The following is a 17,190-nucleotide window of genomic DNA, read 5'->3' on the forward strand; positions in this document are numbered from 1 at the left end:
CATCTTCATGTTTTATTAAGGGAATTTTCTTGTTTGAGGTCATATGCTTCCTTGTATGCTTGATTGTCCCTTATTTTGAGCCTTACACCTAAGCTCTTGTTGCATGCTTGGTTTGGCCTTCTAGCCACTGAAATCTAGTGGATTTTTAGTGGCTAGCACACTGTTTTAAGCCTCCAAATCAGAGGGGGGTGACCCCCTCTCACCTTGACTTGTTTGGTGGTCATTTTTGGCCTTCCAAAGAGACTCTATCTTGCATGCTTTGAAGTCACTTTCCAGGGTCAATTTGGTGAGTTCTAAGACTACCATATTTGATTTTCATAGTTGCTTATACCATGCTAAGTGTCCACCTTGTATGTGCTTAATAATCCATTGCATGTATTGGTTGCATCTCCATGGTTATTTGGGCATATTTTCACATGTTTTATTCACTAATTTTTTCTGGTTTGGTAAGATTCCATGTGCATCCTATACCTACCATATAACTCATGTTTGCTAGCCAATCCTGCATGCTATTTTAGTCCACCATGCTAGCATCTTTTGGCCATGATTTGAACTGAAAATGTTCATATTTTGGGACTGCCTTGGCTCTGTCTTTAGACTTCATGATCAAATAATGCATGCTTTGTATAGCTATAAGTCATTCCATGTTCCTAGTTTCGAGTTTCGGGGTTCATCTCATGCACCGGGTGCTTTTTTTCCATGTTTCAGGGCTGTTTAGCATCATATTTCAGTGCTGAAATTTGTGAGTTTGTATGCCATCTCGCATCCCTTGCCATGCCTTGTTAGAGTTGCATGTTATGCCTAGGATCGGTCTTCGGTTTGCGTGCATGTGTGCACATATTTCGATAGTCCCATTCTCACCTAATGGCTACTGATGTGAGTGTGGCTGAGGTCCACTCATGTTGGTGTAAGTCCATCGTGCATGGTGTATGCCATTTCATTTCATAGCATTGTGTATGCTAGGTTGTATGTTAGAGCATTGTGTATACCTCGTTACATCGTGCATTGTGTATGCCATTTCATAGCATCGTGTATGCTAGGTTGCATGTTAGGGTTGCGTTCATGCATATCATGCATATTGCATAATGTTTGGGATAGGAGTTAGCCCAAGCACGGGAAACGAGGGACGTTTCGTACTACGAGTGACGGAACGTGTCTCAATTCCCTGTCGCCGACACTCCGGATTACCCATGATAAAGTTTAGGCCTTGTTGTGTCCATATGTGCATTCATTTCATATTGAGTCGTGCAAATCGACTCCTCGGCCATCATGCATCGAGATGCGTGATTGGTGGCACGAGGATCGATGACTACACTCTCTGAAGAGTAGTCATGCATACATATGTGAAAATACTTTGCCATGCCCCTGTGTTGCTCTCTGTTGCAGCAAATCAGAAATCGGCAGCCTTCAGGAGCTTGACACACATCCCGAGAACAATTGCAAATAGAGGCGAATCGGGGCATCGCAATAGATTTCTGCGCAAGGTAACTCGAGCATGCATCATCCATCATTCGGAACAGAGCTGAGGCGGTCCACGGATTTGCGTGCAATTTACTGCTTTCCTAGATTAATTTGCTAATTAATTAGGATTTTGTACTTATTCGGACTGTACTATTTATTCGGAACTGTATATTATTTATTCGGACCCTCCGAGTGAGGGCACAACTGTAATAAGTGTGCGTGTGTGTGATGTATGTCTTCCAACCCCACGTCTTTCTCCCTTTTATTTACCCGCTTATGATGGTTAGATTAGGGCATGTTTCAATTAGCATACAGTATGATAGCATGTTTGCATTCATTCATCTGTTTTGCATGCACCGGGCTCAGCGCATCATACTAACTGCATTATATTTCAATTCCAAGTTGAATACTTGTTAGTTGTAGCATTTCGCATGCCATCTTTAGAATAGCCGAGCCTTCTATAGTTGCATTTTTACATGTGTTGCATTAGGCATTTCTGTATAGTTAGGATCGTGCATGGATTTCTAATTAGCTTCTGTTTTGGCTTGGAGTACTCGGTAAGTTTTATGCTTTAGCATCTTTGCATGCGTGTGAGTGACTGCCATGATAGCATGCTTACCATGAGGCTATATGCTTATATGATATAATTGCCTGAATGCTTGTGGGTGAAGGCTGGGTTATTTGAATTGGAACAATTCGTTGACTGTGAGTTTTCAGCCCACTAGATAGTGGCAAAATCATGTTTTCTAAGCCCATCCGAGGGTGGCAAATCCACGTCTTAGCCTACTTGCGGGTAGCACCATCAAACCATTTTCAAATAAACAAACATGAAATGTTTTGTTCCAATTCAGGCGACCCAGTCTATACTTGTATGCTGTGCGCATCACATAGTAAATCTAGGCTAATAACCGGAATAAGAACGCATAATGTTTCCAAAAATAGATATCATGGTTAGTAGAGGCCGATCTTTGATCGGGCGAGCGGGGGTGCTCACGAAGTGACCTTCCCCAATCGTACCCAAGTTCCCGAGCCGAGGCAACTTTGGTGATGACGGACACATGGCCTTAGGCAAACGAGTCAGGGTTTCCTAAATTTTCCCAAAATAAAATATTTAGGTGGCGACTCTGTATCTGGCAAAGCAGTCCATGTTTGACACTTCTTTCAAAATCTGTTTTCTCAAAACGATTTGCTGGATTTGGACTCTTTGGTTCAGATTTAGAACCGTGACAATTTGAGAGACCGAACTTGTAGTGAGCCCAAATGAATAGAACGAGACTCATCCTCCCGGGACGTTCAGGGACGTCTACAGCAGGCGTTAAAAAATATGCTGCAAGCTGTTTTTTCCGTTATCAAATGATAGATAGAAAATCAGTGGTGGAGCAAGTTCAAGATTTTCAAATGTTAGTGGTTGAAGTTAGATCTGAAAGCATCAAAATTGGAGATAATCTTGTTGTAGCAGGTATTGTTGACAAACTACCTCATCTTGGAGGAAGTTCGAGTAGTCAATGCGTCACAAGCAAAAAGAGATGTCCTTGGAGACTCTAATCACACGGATTCGGGTGGAGGAGGAAGCACGAGGAGAAGATGCGCTTATGACACAAGAACATTCCATTGCAAAGGTAAATTTAACTTCGAGAAATACTTTACCTAAAGGTCGATTTTATAAAAATAGTCACTTGAAACTAGTTAAGAAAATTTGAAAAAATGTTGGAAGGCCGCAAAATAAAAATTACCCGAGGCAAAAGAAATGAAACCAAGAACCCCCTTCACAAGATCTGACAAATGTGACATGTTTTGTGTGTGGCAAAAGTGGGCATTTTGCTCGAACTTGCAAATTTCGAAAACAACAGTCTCGACCACAGGCTAACGTTACCGAGGAACCATTTGTGGCTATGATTAGAGATATTTTTATGGTTTAATCTGTGGAAGGGTGGTTGGTAGACTCTAGTGCCAATAGGCATGTCTACTATGATAAAGATTGGTTCAAAGATTTTACTCCTTTTAATGAGGAGAGGACTGTTATGCATGGTGACTCCAGTTTAACCAAGGTGCTCGGGTGTGAGGATGTTGAGTTAAAATTTACCTCTGGATGTGTGCTTGTTTTAAAAGATGTGTTGTACACACCGTCCATGAGGAAAAATTTGATGTCAAGTTATTTGCTCAACAAAGCTGGTTTCAAAATCTGACCAATATGTAATCACTAAAAAAGGCATATTTGTGGGAAAATGGTATGCCTGTGATGGAATATTTAAATTAAATGTTAAGAATAAGAAAGCACATATTTCTGTTTACATGCTGTCTTCTATGAATTTTTGGCATGCTCGTCTATGTCATATTAATAGTCGATATGTGGGAGTCATGAGTAGTTTAGGATTAATTCCCAGACTAACAAATAAGTTTGAGAAATGTGAAGTTTGCAGTCAAGCAAAAATAACTAAAATGCCTCATAAAAGTGTGGTGAGAAATACTGAATTGTTAAAATCAATTCACACTGATTTATGTGAATTTGAAGGAATTTTAACACGTGGTGGAAATAGATATTTTATCACTTTTATTGATGATTTTTCAAAATACACTTATGTATATTTGTTGAAAAATAAAAGTGATGCTTTTGAAAAATTTAAAGAATTCCTTCTTGAAGTTGAAAATCAATTCGGTAAAAAGATTAAGAGATATAGAAGTGATAGAGGCCGGGAGTATGAATCTTTTGGATTCAACTCGTTTGCTCAATCGTTGGGAATAATCCATGAAACTGCTCCACCATATTCACCTACATCTAATGGTGTAGCAAAAAGAAAAAATACAACTTTAACTGATTTAACAAATGCTATGCTAATTGAAGCAGGTGCTCCTTCAAATTTGTATGGCAAAGCAATTTTAACTGCATGTTATGTTATGAATAGAGTGCCACATAAAAAAATAAAAGTTACACCTTTTGAATTGTGGAAAGGCCATAAGCCAAATTTGAGATTGAGGGTTTGGGGTTGTCTAGCTTTTGTTAGACTTGTGGACCCTAAAAGACCTAAATTAGGTGTGAAAGCTGCCACTTGTGCATTTCTTGGATATGCAACAAATAGTATAGCCTATAGATTTTTTGATATTGAAAACAAAATAATTTTTGAATCAGGGGATGCAATTTTTCATGAAAAAAAATTTCCTTTTAAATCTAAAAATGGTGGGGTCAAAATTATCAAGAAAATATTTTATCTGAAACCGGTTCCTCTACTCCTCTTTTGCAAAACCAGATAATATAGTTTTTGGACCTAGAAGGAGTAAAAGAGCCAAATTAAAAAAATATTTTGGCCCTGATTATTATGTTTTTAATGTGGAGGAAACTCCATTAACTTTACAAGAAGCTTTGGCATCTCCTGACTCGGTTTTTTAGAACGAGGCTGTAAATGATGAGATAGAATCATTGTTATCCAATAAAACTTGGGTATTAGTAGATTTACCATCAGGTTGTAAAATTATGGGCTGTAAATGGGTTTTGAGAAAAAAACTTAAACCGGATGGAACTATTGATAAATATAAAGTAAGGCTTATTGCAAAAGGTTTTAAACAATAAGCAGATCTTGACTTTTTTGATACATTTTCTCCGGTTACTAGAGTTACATCCATTAGATTATTAATTACAGTGGCTGCAATTCATGATCTAAAAATTCATCAAATGGATGTTAAAACAACCTTTTTAAATGGAGACTTGGGTGAAGAAATCTATATGGATCAACCAGAAGGTTTTGTGGAACCTAGTCAAGAAAGTAAAGTGTGCAAGCTAGTTAAATCCCTATATGGCTTAAAACAGGCCCCTAAACAGTGGCATGAGAAATTTGATTCCTGCATGACTGAGAATGGCTATAAAACAAATGAATGTGATAAATGTATCTACTATAAATCTGAAGAAAAATCACATGTCATTATTAACCTCTATGTGGATGATTTACTTATATTTGGCTCTAATTTGCTTATCATCATGGAAACTAAAAATATGCTTAGTAGCCATTTTGATATGAAAGATCTTGGTGAGGCTAATTATATCTTGAGAATGAAAATTACCAAAACCTGTGATGGTATATTTCTTGATCAATCACATTATGTTGAGAAAATTTTAAGAAAATATAATTTTCATAAGTGCAAGCATGTTATTTCTTGATCAATCGCATTATGTTGAGAAAATTTTAAGAAAATATAATTTTCATAAGTGCAAGCATGTTCTTTCTCCTTTTGGTCCTCATGTATGTTTATTTCCTATTGAAAATGATGAGGATATAATTAATCAAAATGAATATGCTAGTATGATTGATAACTTGCATTATGCGACTGACTATACTAGACCTGACATTGCCTATGCAGTTGGAGTACTTAGTAGGTTTACTAGAAAGCCTGGCTGTGATCACTGGCTAGCCATTGAGCGCATTATGAAATATTTATCTGGTACCATAAAATATGGCTTGTTTTATAATAAATATTCTGCAATACTTGAAGGTTACAGTGATGCCGATTGGAATACCTTGTCAGGCGATTCATTATCAACCATTGGTTACTTATTTACATTAGGAGGTGGTGCTATAAGTTGGAAATCGAAAAAACAAACCATTATTGCTAATTCAAAAATGGAGGCTGAGCTTATTGCTTTAGCTACAGCTAGTGAAGAAGTAAATTGGTTGAGAGATTTGTTAAATAAAATCTCTTGTTGGGAAAAATCGATTCCACCTATATTGATTCATTGTGATAGCACCGCAGCAATTGGTCGAGTTAATAACTGTTATTATAATGGTAAATCCAAACCTATCAGAAGAAAACACAGTACTGTGAGATCTTATCTGAATAATGACATCATAAATGTGGATTATATTAAATCTAGTGATAATCTTGCAGATCCATTAACTAAGGCCTTAACAAGAGATAGAGTTTGGAATACATCGAAGGGAATGGGGTTGAAGCCCATTAAATATAGCAGGAGTCATATATGAGGATACTCAACCCAGGGACCAGGGACCACAGATCCTGTAATTGGGTTCAATGAGAAAAACGATCATATGATGGCCGTGAGAAATGCACTAAATTACTTTTTACCCATCTCTATAATGCAAGTGCATTTATCCTGTAACGTTGTAGAGGTTGAGCTATTAAAAAAACTCTTAATGAATTTCTGTAACTCTTATTGAGTGGGGTGTCATAGTTACAGCAGCATCCTTGACAGAATTCACCTATGTGAGTGTGGTAGTGGGGCCGCTACCTATGAGATTTGAGCTAATTCTCAAACACACTCATGAATCCTACGATCGCACAAGACCGTAATGTGCTGGCTCTTAAAGCTTATATAAACACCTGGAATATTATGTGTGTGCAATAATTATTTATTTCCCTTAAGCAGTCATAGTTCAATGCTAAGCATGCTATTGGCTCCGGAGTATATATTATTGTTTCACTAATGGAGGTTCAATGCAGAGCACACCTACTATGATGCATAATATCCTTATTTGCCTAATAATCTCAATTTTTGTTACCTATAATATTTAAATAGGTGGAGGAATTGTTAGCAAATATTTTAATACTATAATGTGTTATAGATTATATTTATGTGATTGGGCTCCAAATAACTTGATAATCCTTTCTTTTCCTCCAAGAAAACTTGCCCACCAAGTTACCAAGACAAGTCTTCCAAAGAAATTGCTTACCAATTTCCTTTCTTATTCTTATCCACTAAGTGTCTTCTCCTCCAAGCCACTTGCCTAACAAGTTTCATCTTCTATAAATTGATCTAACTTCTTAACTTGGAGGAGAGAAGAAATTTTTGTTGCTTTATTATGTTTTGTGTGAGATCATCAGGCAAATAAAAAATGGTGTATGTGATAAAGCTTTGGGTTCAACCAATTGTGCAGTATTGGTGAACCATACGACTTAGTCGAGCTGTTGTATCTTGGGAAGGACAAGTCAAGGTTTTTTCTGCTGCACCAGTGTGAGGCTTTGCCTAATCGTAGAGGGCTTGAATCTCTTTAAAGAGAGCGAACACTGCCGGAAAATCCACTTTTAGCGGCGTTTAAAAAACGCTGCTAAAAGTACTAAAAACGTCACTAATTCTTTTTGTGACGTTTAGTACCAAATGTCGATAACGCGGCCGTCGCTAAAACTTTATGACGTTTGAAAAACGTCATTACATTAGTATAGGCGGCCAAATGTCCTACCTAACTGTTCAATGACGTCACTATGACATTTAGCAACGTTTTTGAAAACGCCGTCATAGACATTTATACATTTTAAATATCTAGCCGTTGGGGTGGGATATAGTGACGTTGTTTAAACGCCGCCATAGGCTTTTTTTTTAAATTTTTAAATTTTGTTAATTTTATATGGTTGAACAAAAAAAATACCTGTCAAACAATTATTAAGAACTAATAATTGATGTTTATTAAAATAATAAATAAACTAAGCTTGAAAACAAAATTAAAAATAAGAAACAATGCATTGCATACCTAAGAATAGCAACAATTCAGCTTTTAAATACATCAATTAAAATCAAAATGGTCAAGAAGCCCAAAAAAATTAAAAAGGAATAGAAAGCACACTAATATGACTTATAATATTAAAAATACCACTTGTCTTCCAACTATATCCAAAGATGAGCCTAAACTATATGCAACAGACTATAATCCAATTAAACAAGATAAAAAGAATTAGAGGGGGGAAAAAGGTAAAAGAACAAGAATAAATAAAAAAAACTTCATCATATTCCTTTAGCATCAGAACCCTAATGATCTAGTCCAAAGCGAACGTACTCCTTCAAAATATTTAAACGTTCCCCAGAACTTATGTCCTAGTGCCTCTGCTCCTTGATTTCAGTAAATATCCAAGGCTGCAAAGAACAGAATATAATATTCATGTTTTACAAAAGCCAGAGAATTCAAACAGTAGTGTTTAAAAATACACAAACATATTATGTGGATATAAATTGCAGCATAACAAAACAAATCAAAGCAAGCCAAAGATCCAAATGCGAACCTTAATTAATGCTCCACGAGCAATCATGCATGTAGAAAGGTCAGGGCAATCAGACTTGTGCCTGTTCCAGTCTAAATATGTAAAGACATCACCATTCCCCAGGACTTGCAAAGCATCGGGAGCCTTTCTTGCACACTGGTAATGTATTCCCAATCAGCAAGCTTGCTATAGCGTTGCTGACGTGATCGCCCATGTATCGTTACCGCATTGGCTCCCCATTTTCCAATATCTTCAATTAACAAATCAATGCGGTTTTTTCCCTCCAGATAACCTGTTCGTACCTAGAGTAACAACAAACAACATAATGCATATCAGTCTCAGACAAGCTCAATCACAATCAGGAAAAGAACAAATGAAGTTTCATCCATCTTGCTCTAGTTCTATGGGCTACATCCTTCTCAATCTCTCTTTCTTTATGCATAATCAATCCAAATATTGGAATGGTCATTCTTATGTATCTAGGAGCCAACAAGTTTTACTCTATTTCCATTTCCATTTCTACTTTTGCTAAAATTACACTACATATTTTGTCTGAAGCCTTACGTAACCTAGAACATTTAGATTCTAAATTCTCTCTCCACAATTTCTAGCTTAAAGTTCACTCCTATAGTCCCATTAACTAAAACAATAAAACTATATCATCTGAAAACAACATAAACTGATGGATCTTCACTTGAGACTTTTCTTTTTAAAAAGTTTACCATTTTATTAGGCATTAAACAGAAGTTAAAATTATATGAAATGTTACTCAGTACCTTGACAGTAATAGGTCTATCAATTGTACCAAAAGCTGCTTGTAGAATGCTTTTCATACGCGTTGGTTTTGTAAGAAGAGTTGATCCAACACTTTTGTTAACAACAATATCAATTGGGCACCCCATATTGATATCGATGAAGTCCACTGTACATTCCTGATCTATAAGTTCAACTATCCGTGCAACTGTGTCAGGATATGCCCCACATATCTGAACCCCAAACAATTCTTCAGGTGAATGACGTCTCAGCAGCGCCCATTCTGAATCTTGACCCTGTTCACATATCAAAACTATAGTAATTTATGACATGATGAATACATAAAATGTTGCAGAGTAAATGGAAATGAAGGATTTTTTTTTTTTTTGAGAGTTCTAATGGAATGGAAATTACTAATTGCCCGGAATCCCATGCTGATGAAAAGCATAGTATAGAAAACAATTACATCAACGCAAGCATTTTATTATGATTCATGACATTTTAGGGTGTGTTGATACAGCTTTTAAATATTAGCAAAAATCCATAAAATATTTAAAATATTACAATGCATAGAGAAAAGGTTAAACAGAAAGATAGGCACACACCTGGGATGAGGATTTCCCTTTACCATTTTTTGTCCATACTTGCGCCACCTGTAGCCATCTGAAATTCCCACATCACCATCTCGCAACTTGAAGACACTCTCAATGACTGACAATTCTGTTGCTGTAGTATTTGATCCACAGAACACTGTCCAGTCGTTAACTGTCAAGCCAGCGGCTATCACTTCACTAACACGGTTCACAGTCCCTGCCACCAAAGGGACCTGAAGGAGGGTTGAAAGTTCATCCAAGTCTTCAATGGATGTATAAGGATGGACCTGCTCCAACACAATTTCCATTAGAACCGACAACAAAAGAAGATAAAATTTTGGTACCTGATGTTTGATAAGACTGCCACAGATGCAGGATATAATTTCTTACCAGGCCACCTTTATTAGAGAAGGCACAATAGCTGCCCACAAGAATGTTACCAGCAATTGTCTGCCTAAAAGCTTCTACCCCAAGAACATTTGCAATCATCTCCTCAGTTTCCTGCAATTCAACATGAATACAAGTGTTATCTAATAGAAGTTTTTAAGTATTACAACATAAAAAAGAAGAATCATCACTGCCTGTTGATGTCGACATCTACCTAAATTTGACGAAGAATCATTACCCAAGCTGAAGATTGAAAACTTCTCAAATTGATCATCATGCGAAAACTATTTAACCAATTGAAATCATAAAATTTCAGAAGACAAATAAACATTATCAACATAAAATCTTGGTACTTACAGTAAGGTTAGTGTCCTTTCGGACTGAACGATACTCATTTATAAAATTTGAGTCATCATTCAACAATAGGTCAAAGAATTGCTCTGTTGTACTTGGGAAAACATCCTGAGGGGAATTAACATAGATAATATTAACACAAAACCTGAAGAAATTAAATACTCAAGGATAGTGCAAAACAATTATACATACATTGTGTATACTAACTAAGGCTTCTTCTTGGATGAAGGGTTGGAACTTCACAGTCTTGGGCACGCTTTCTTCAGTAATCTTAGCCCGGCTTTTGCTGCTTCTAACAGAGTTGCTCTGTGCACGAAGAGTAGACTGTTCCTTCTCCTGTATAACAGTAAGAATAGAACAATCAAAGAAGTTTAATAACTATTTAAATAGTTCAAGGTCAAAACTTAACAAAAGTAAAGGTACAATGTCAAGGGCAAGGACTTGCAAGCAGCTCTAACCTAATTCAAGCAGAGGAACCATGAGTATCATTTCACATAGTTCAGAAGATTACCAAATATATTTCCACTACTCATATGTACCAAATAAATGGTATCTCATGTGTAACTAATAATAACTTGAAGGCTGATTTATGAGGATATTCATGTTTGCCCTGTTAATTACAGAAGCTAGGAAAGGTGGACTAGATACAATACAGACCAAACCTTTGTGGCTTCTTTCATGCTTCAGCATTAGTGCCCCTAGATTCTAACCTTGTAACTTAAACATAAAATCAATAAGAAAATACTAACCTAGTTTTATGTATATAGAGTTTTCCACATTTGAACTCACAAGTTCTTCGTGTAAGTAATTTCCATTACATAGTATTTGGCGTCTTATTTTTCACATGGCCAATTCCAACAACCCAACAACCAAACAAGGAGTTTTCATTTTAATTTATTTAGCGTCTTCTTTTTTCTTATTTCTATCCTCTTCAACTCCCTCTCCCCTTTCGTTCTCTTTTTTTTTTTTTATTTACTAATTTATTTAGTTTCGTAGTTGTCCTAGTTTTTCTCCTTGTTCTTTGATAATATAATATGATCTATTTCAAATTTATTTATTTATTTGAAGGGTTTGGTTTTTGTTGCTTATTTTGGATGGTTTCGGTGTAAATATTTGGGCAAAAAATCAAAGCAGCTATGTAAATCATGAGAAACAATTACAAATTCTGCTCACTTTAGCTAATGAGGATGAAGGATTCTCTATATCTATAATTAATTTTGGATTATAGTATTGAGAGACACAACTGCAGTTTCTACAAAATCCTTCTCAATTAAGAGAACCAACCCCAACCAACCTGATCTCAACTTCATTTTGAACGTGATTTTAGTTTTGTTCATATGATCATATCATAATCAATTTGAACATGATTTCATTTTTTAAGAACTAAATTTGGCCATTTTGGTTTTGGGCTTGGCACTAACTAAAACTAACCCGAAACATGATGAGCAACTATAGTCACATGTCATGCATATAAATCTTAAAAGGGTCCTGGCAAGGAAGAATTATATATAAGAAGCACATACACGAATATGGACATGTGACACAATACAAACACACCAACACATCAATTTTAGAAAAATGCAAGGCACCACATGTGGAAGATGCACACAAGTATACAAGTTTATAGATATTTATTATATGTCATATATACCAATATTTCATTCAAAGATAATAAAATACAACATAATATTAATTCCTAATGTTTAAAGGATAAGGGATTAATATATATAAATTACATTGCTTTTCTTTTATCATTGTATCCTCTAAGTTATTTGTTTAGACTTATAATGCGTTTCCTATGTGTCTAACACATGTTAGGAAGTGTCCAATGAATGTGTGTCAAATACATGTCAAACACGAACGTGCACCTTCTTAGACATGTCCATGCTTCTTAGAATTATATTATTTCAATTAAGATGCTAATAAAGAAAGAGGAAAACTAAACCAATCAATATGATAAGCCAACGTGTCTTATGTAGGCTTTGCTTAGAATATTGTTTTAAATAAGTGAATGCAAAGAAACACCAACACTTCTAAGAAACTCATGGGACTCTTCCTAACCTTTGTTAGACACACCTCAAAATTGTTACACCTATGGCTATGTCAATGTCACAATTGAGTTAAGAAAAAGAAAAGAGATGAACTTAACTTTTCCCCAATTTTCCAAATATTCATTTTGAAAAATCTCACCAGGGAAAAGACAAACTAATATTTCCTCTTGGAAATGTTTCAGACATTGAGTCTTCCCTGTATATTTCACCATCTCTGGAGCTCTCAACTCGACTAATTACTATATGGGCTGACAGAGTCAGGTTGTGGAAGCAGGGAAGAAGAAAAGAAAATGACAACTGCATGGGTTGAAGTCCTGAGCAATAGCGCAGCCACTCGACTGCCTTGGCACACTTGTGATAAGACCAACACTACAATCGAGTTTTCAAATCCCTGACTAAATGCAGCCAACACAACCACATAGCTTTCTGATATCTCATGAAGTTCTGATGCTAATATTAGCTAGAAGCATAGCAAATGACATAGTTATCATGCACAATCCCCCTATAACAGTATGCACAAAATGTTACTTTGTAATTTAAATTAGAGACCCGTGCCAAAATCTCCATGTCATAACTAGAATTAAACTAGCATACATTATAGAATTCAATAACTACAGTGTTCAAACAAAATCATCTAAGAGAGAACCATAAACTAATTAGGTGATTTGCCAATGTTATTAATGTGTATTAACGGTGCCATCAAAATTGCATTTCAATGTTTTTCTTTAAGGTCTTTCAGCCTTCAAGGTCCTTCAGCTTTCAAGGAATTTCCATACAGTTAGAACATAGAACTTTTCTTGATTGGTCATGCTCCAAAGAGAGAATTTGGACTCTTTTCACACCTAAACTAAATGCCAAGAACAAACGAATAGTGGAGTGTGAAGTAAGGTATAGGAGAAACGCATATGATAATAAAAAGAGAAAGCAAATACAATCAATACGAAAGAGATGTAGATCATCTTATATTTACCCAACAATAATATCCCCATAAGAAATATAATACTTCATACGCATCAAAGCAAGCTCCCTATCCCCAAATACATTGCGTTTAAAATTAAAGGCCAGAACAAATAACTAGAAACTAAACATCATCCGTATGTTATCCATAAGAAATGTTTTTAAATTCCATTTGTTTTTTTTTTTTGTTTTTGGTGTGATAACACAATTTTCATCTAAAATTTTCTGCAGAGACCCCAAAAAATGACAGTTTCAAGGAAATCAAAATAACATTTTGTTTGTCAAAGTCACAATTAATGATATGCATAAAATTCGCACTTACCCTAAAACCCCCAACACTAGTTTGGCCAAGTATCCAAGAACAGTCATGGCCCATGCAGTCTCTGCCTGAATGAATCAAGCAGCAAAGTCAGGAGACAAAATCAGATCTCTCTTCTTTTTCTTTTTTCTTTTTTCAAATAGAAATTAGTTTGACAAAAAGAAACATCAAAAATAATATTTTCAGATTTTTAAAAATTACTTCTACACCCAAAAAAAGATAAAACCATATAAAAATGATGAGTGTTTTTTATTTTTTCATTTCTTTCATCAAATTAGTTTTTAGTTTTATTGAAATTTTTTCAGAAAACATATTCTAAAAAACTGCTTTTGAAAAAATGTGCAGGTCAGCACATTAAAAAAATTTCAAACCATCACCTTTTCACCTTGAGGATACATCTCTTCTAAAGCCTTTACATCTTCTTCCAGAAGAAGCAGCTCCTACAAGGTTAAGAATAAGTCAGTACCCGATATTCAAATTCAACGTATTGTATCTTAGACCATACACCATCTGTAAAACCAACTTTGGGCTGAAGTACACCAAATTATAAGATGTACCAATTTTCTTGCTATGTCTTAGGGTGGACTTAAACCATGCACCTTCCCTTTTAGCCATGGCAAGGCACCCTTCAGCTAACAATACTGATAAAGGTTAATACCTTTTCTACTGCCTTTACATTTTTACGCCACTTCCTTCCCTTTGAGCCACTCTTTTCCTCCTGACGAAGCGCATCAGCTGCTTTCTTCAATTCTCTTGCCTTCTTACCTAGTTCAATTGCTTCCTACAAATTATCGAGTCAATTGCCTATAATCAACTTGAACATGCAAATAACCATTACGTTGATACAGAAGGCAGAAGTAGGTAATTTCATATGGATACATAAAGCACAATGCAAAAGGTACCTTAATATACTGTGAACGAGTGATAACAGCTTTTGGACGCCGAAAGAATGAAAAGATAAGTCCCAATAGTAGACAAGCAATGCCCACACTGCCAAATATCTGGGTAGGACAACAAGAGCTCAATAGTAAAATACAATATTCTTGGAAAGCAGACATATTGTTAGTTCAATAATATCCAGATCTAATAGGTCATTTTGAACCAGGGTAATTTAGGGTTTAAAACAGGGTAACAAAAAAACAGAGAGTAAAAAATAAAAAACACTAGTTGAAAAATCAGTTCTGGGGATCTGGGAAAAATAAATGAGATGTGTAAAACACTGATTGATCAATCCAAACTGAACAATAAAAAACAGAGATTAAAATTCTTCAAAACATTGATTGAAAACCCTAGGAGAAGAATCGATGGGAAGGAAGAACTTGAGAGAGAGAGAGATAGGAAGAGAGAGAGAGATATAGAGCTTGAGATTTTCTGAAACGATGGTGCTCACCTTGGTAGATGATGGTGCTCACTCTCCTCGCCGGACGAATCTGAGATTGAATCACCGAGCTTTGAAATGGAGAGAGAACTTTGAAATCGCCGAATGAATCTGAGATTGAATCACCGAGCTGAAGAAGGTTGAACTTCGAAATCACCTTCAATCGATCAACAGATCTTCAATCAATCTGATCTAAGAATGATAAAGTAGACAAAACCTAGCATACCTGAATCGAATGATTTCAGTAAGTATCATCTTCAATCGAACTTGAATGTGAGAAGATAGAGACGAGACTGATCAACACTTACCATGAAGAAAGACCTGCGAACTCGAACACGAACTTGAGATGGCACATTATGATCTGCGAATCGACGATCTACGAATACTTGAATCGAATAAACGAAGGGGTGAATCGAATACTTGAAGAGAAAGGTTACAGATTAATCGATTAATAAATGAAGGGGTTTGAATCGAGAGAAAAAAAGGGTTTGAACCAAGAGAGAGTGAAATCAAGGGTATAGTAAAAAAAAAAAGCGAAAAACATTTGAAGGCGCTTTCGGAAGTTAAAACGGTGTCGTATTAGTCAATAAGAATGCGATGTTTAAAAAAACGCCGTAAAAAATTAGAAACAGAGGCGTTTTTTTAAATGCCGTCAAATCAATGCCGTTAATTCTTGTAGTGGAATTTCCGACACCTTAACCATTACAATAGTTATTGTAATTTTTATTATTTGTATTTTCTGATATTTTATTTGTAATTATCAGCAACACAAAGCTTAACAATAGTCTAGTTATCACTCTCAATTTCAACGGATGAGAGGTTATGATTTTTGGCCAAAAAACCTGCTAAGCTCATAGCTTGTGCTTCGGCCTGTTGGGCAGAACTAGAGAGGAGAGAGGAAACTTGTCCATCAAGAAGACGTCCCTTAGAATCTCTCAGAATAGCAGCAATAGAAGCTTTTACAGTTGCTTTGCTGAAAGTTGCAGCACAATTAAATCTGAAACCACTCGGGGGAGCTGGTTGCCATCCATCTGTCTCATCATCAGAATGTGTTGCAGGAGCTGTGTGTGAGCCATCATCTCCACTCACCTGGTTTTGAAGTTCTAACCATGCATCGACAATTTTCCAGAGAGTGTCCCTGCGATCAACAGGGGAGTGGTTGAAGACATGGTCATTTCTAGCCTTCCAAATGAACCAGCCAATCATAGCTACCCCACTCAAAAAGGCTTGGCCAGATTCTGCAGAAACCTTTGTTCCCTCCCAATTAACAGTTCATTGCGCCACATTTGGTACGGAGCCTTGATCAAAACGAAGACTTAACCAGCTTTCAAACCATACAGCTTTCGTCCACGCACAGTCAAATAACATATGCTCCACAGTTTCTAATTCTTGCAAACACACCGGGCACACTACAGAGGGAGAGCACCTTCGATTGAACAAATTTGTTTTAGTAGCTAACAAATTTTTGCATGCTCTCCACCAAAAATGACGCATCTTTGGGGGAAGATCAAGATTCCAGATATGCTTCCAGAGATCACTACTAGAAAAGAGACTTTTTGAATCCTAATTTATTATTCCTTTTATTTATGTTATTTTTTTTCTTATATAGCAATGCCCTAGCCCTTTCACTTTCACGAATTACGAATTACGAATCACGACATTCATAAATTGTCTCTATCGCCCTCTTGCTCGCCATAGTCGCAACTCCAGCGGTATGAATCTCGCTCTCTCTCTCTCTCTCTCTCTCACACACACACACACACACAAACACATACTTTCTTCATCTTCATCTTCATCTTCTCTTCATCCATGCTCTGTTTCTCTGATCTTGAATTTCATTTTCCGACTCGAAATTCAATTTTCTAAGTTGAATTTTCTTGACAATGTTGCAGCCTTTGCAAGATTTGATCGACGATGAAACAGAAAATTGTTGAGTGAAATTAGGTTAATTGTTTGATC

General features: G+C 36.1%; 2 protein-coding genes and 1 pseudogene across 4 annotated transcripts; 1 reads left to right on the forward strand and 2 right to left on the reverse strand.

Moving 5' to 3' along the window:
* Positions 1–5,753: 5,753 nt before the first annotated feature.
* Positions 5,754–6,658, forward strand: LOC145805595 (secreted RxLR effector protein 161 pseudogene; annotated as a pseudogene).
* Positions 6,659–7,910: 1,252 nt separating this feature from the next.
* LOC114315711 (uncharacterized) lies at positions 7,911–15,748 on the reverse strand. Of its 3 annotated transcripts, XM_082903023.1 has the most exons (12): positions 15,540–15,748; positions 15,244–15,457; positions 14,756–14,854; positions 14,512–14,634; positions 14,231–14,293; positions 10,719–10,862; positions 10,530–10,634; positions 10,176–10,286; positions 9,798–10,072; positions 9,216–9,488; positions 8,461–8,741; positions 7,911–8,314 (listed from the first exon to the last, which is right to left on the reverse strand). In XM_082903023.1, exons 5-10 carry the CDS (start codon positions 14,249–14,251, stop codon positions 9,461–9,463), a joined length of 684 nt encoding a protein of 227 aa, XP_082759149.1. In that variant the 5' UTR covers positions 14,252–14,293; positions 14,512–14,634; positions 14,756–14,854; positions 15,244–15,457; positions 15,540–15,748; the 3' UTR covers positions 7,911–8,314; positions 8,461–8,741; positions 9,216–9,460. The 3 variants fall into 3 exon arrangements, with proteins under 3 accessions (XP_082759149.1, XP_082759147.1, XP_082759148.1); XM_082903021.1 differs by lacking the exons at positions 14,756–14,854; positions 15,244–15,457; positions 15,540–15,748 and adding an exon at positions 13,857–13,917 and having other exon boundaries at positions 14,512–14,636; XM_082903022.1 differs by lacking the exons at positions 7,911–8,314; positions 14,756–14,854; positions 15,244–15,457; positions 15,540–15,748 and adding an exon at positions 13,857–13,917 and having other exon boundaries at positions 9,216–9,505; positions 14,512–14,636.
* On the reverse strand, positions 8,276–9,341 carry LOC145805596 (tRNA-dihydrouridine(47) synthase [NAD(P)(+)]-like). Its single transcript, XM_082900760.1, has 4 exons — positions 9,216–9,341; positions 8,664–8,741; positions 8,461–8,595; positions 8,276–8,314 (listed from the first exon to the last, which is right to left on the reverse strand). The coding sequence occupies exons 1-4, from the start codon at positions 9,339–9,341 to the stop codon at positions 8,276–8,278; spliced, it is 378 nt and encodes a 125-aa protein (XP_082756886.1).
* Positions 15,749–17,190: the final 1,442 nt, after the last annotated feature.

The sequence above is a fragment of the Camellia sinensis genome, chromosome 13 (assembly GCF_055761805.1).
Source record: "Camellia sinensis isolate YWXY chromosome 13, ASM5576180v1, whole genome shotgun sequence".
In the NCBI taxonomy this organism is placed as follows: domain Eukaryota; kingdom Viridiplantae; phylum Streptophyta; class Magnoliopsida; order Ericales; family Theaceae; genus Camellia; species Camellia sinensis.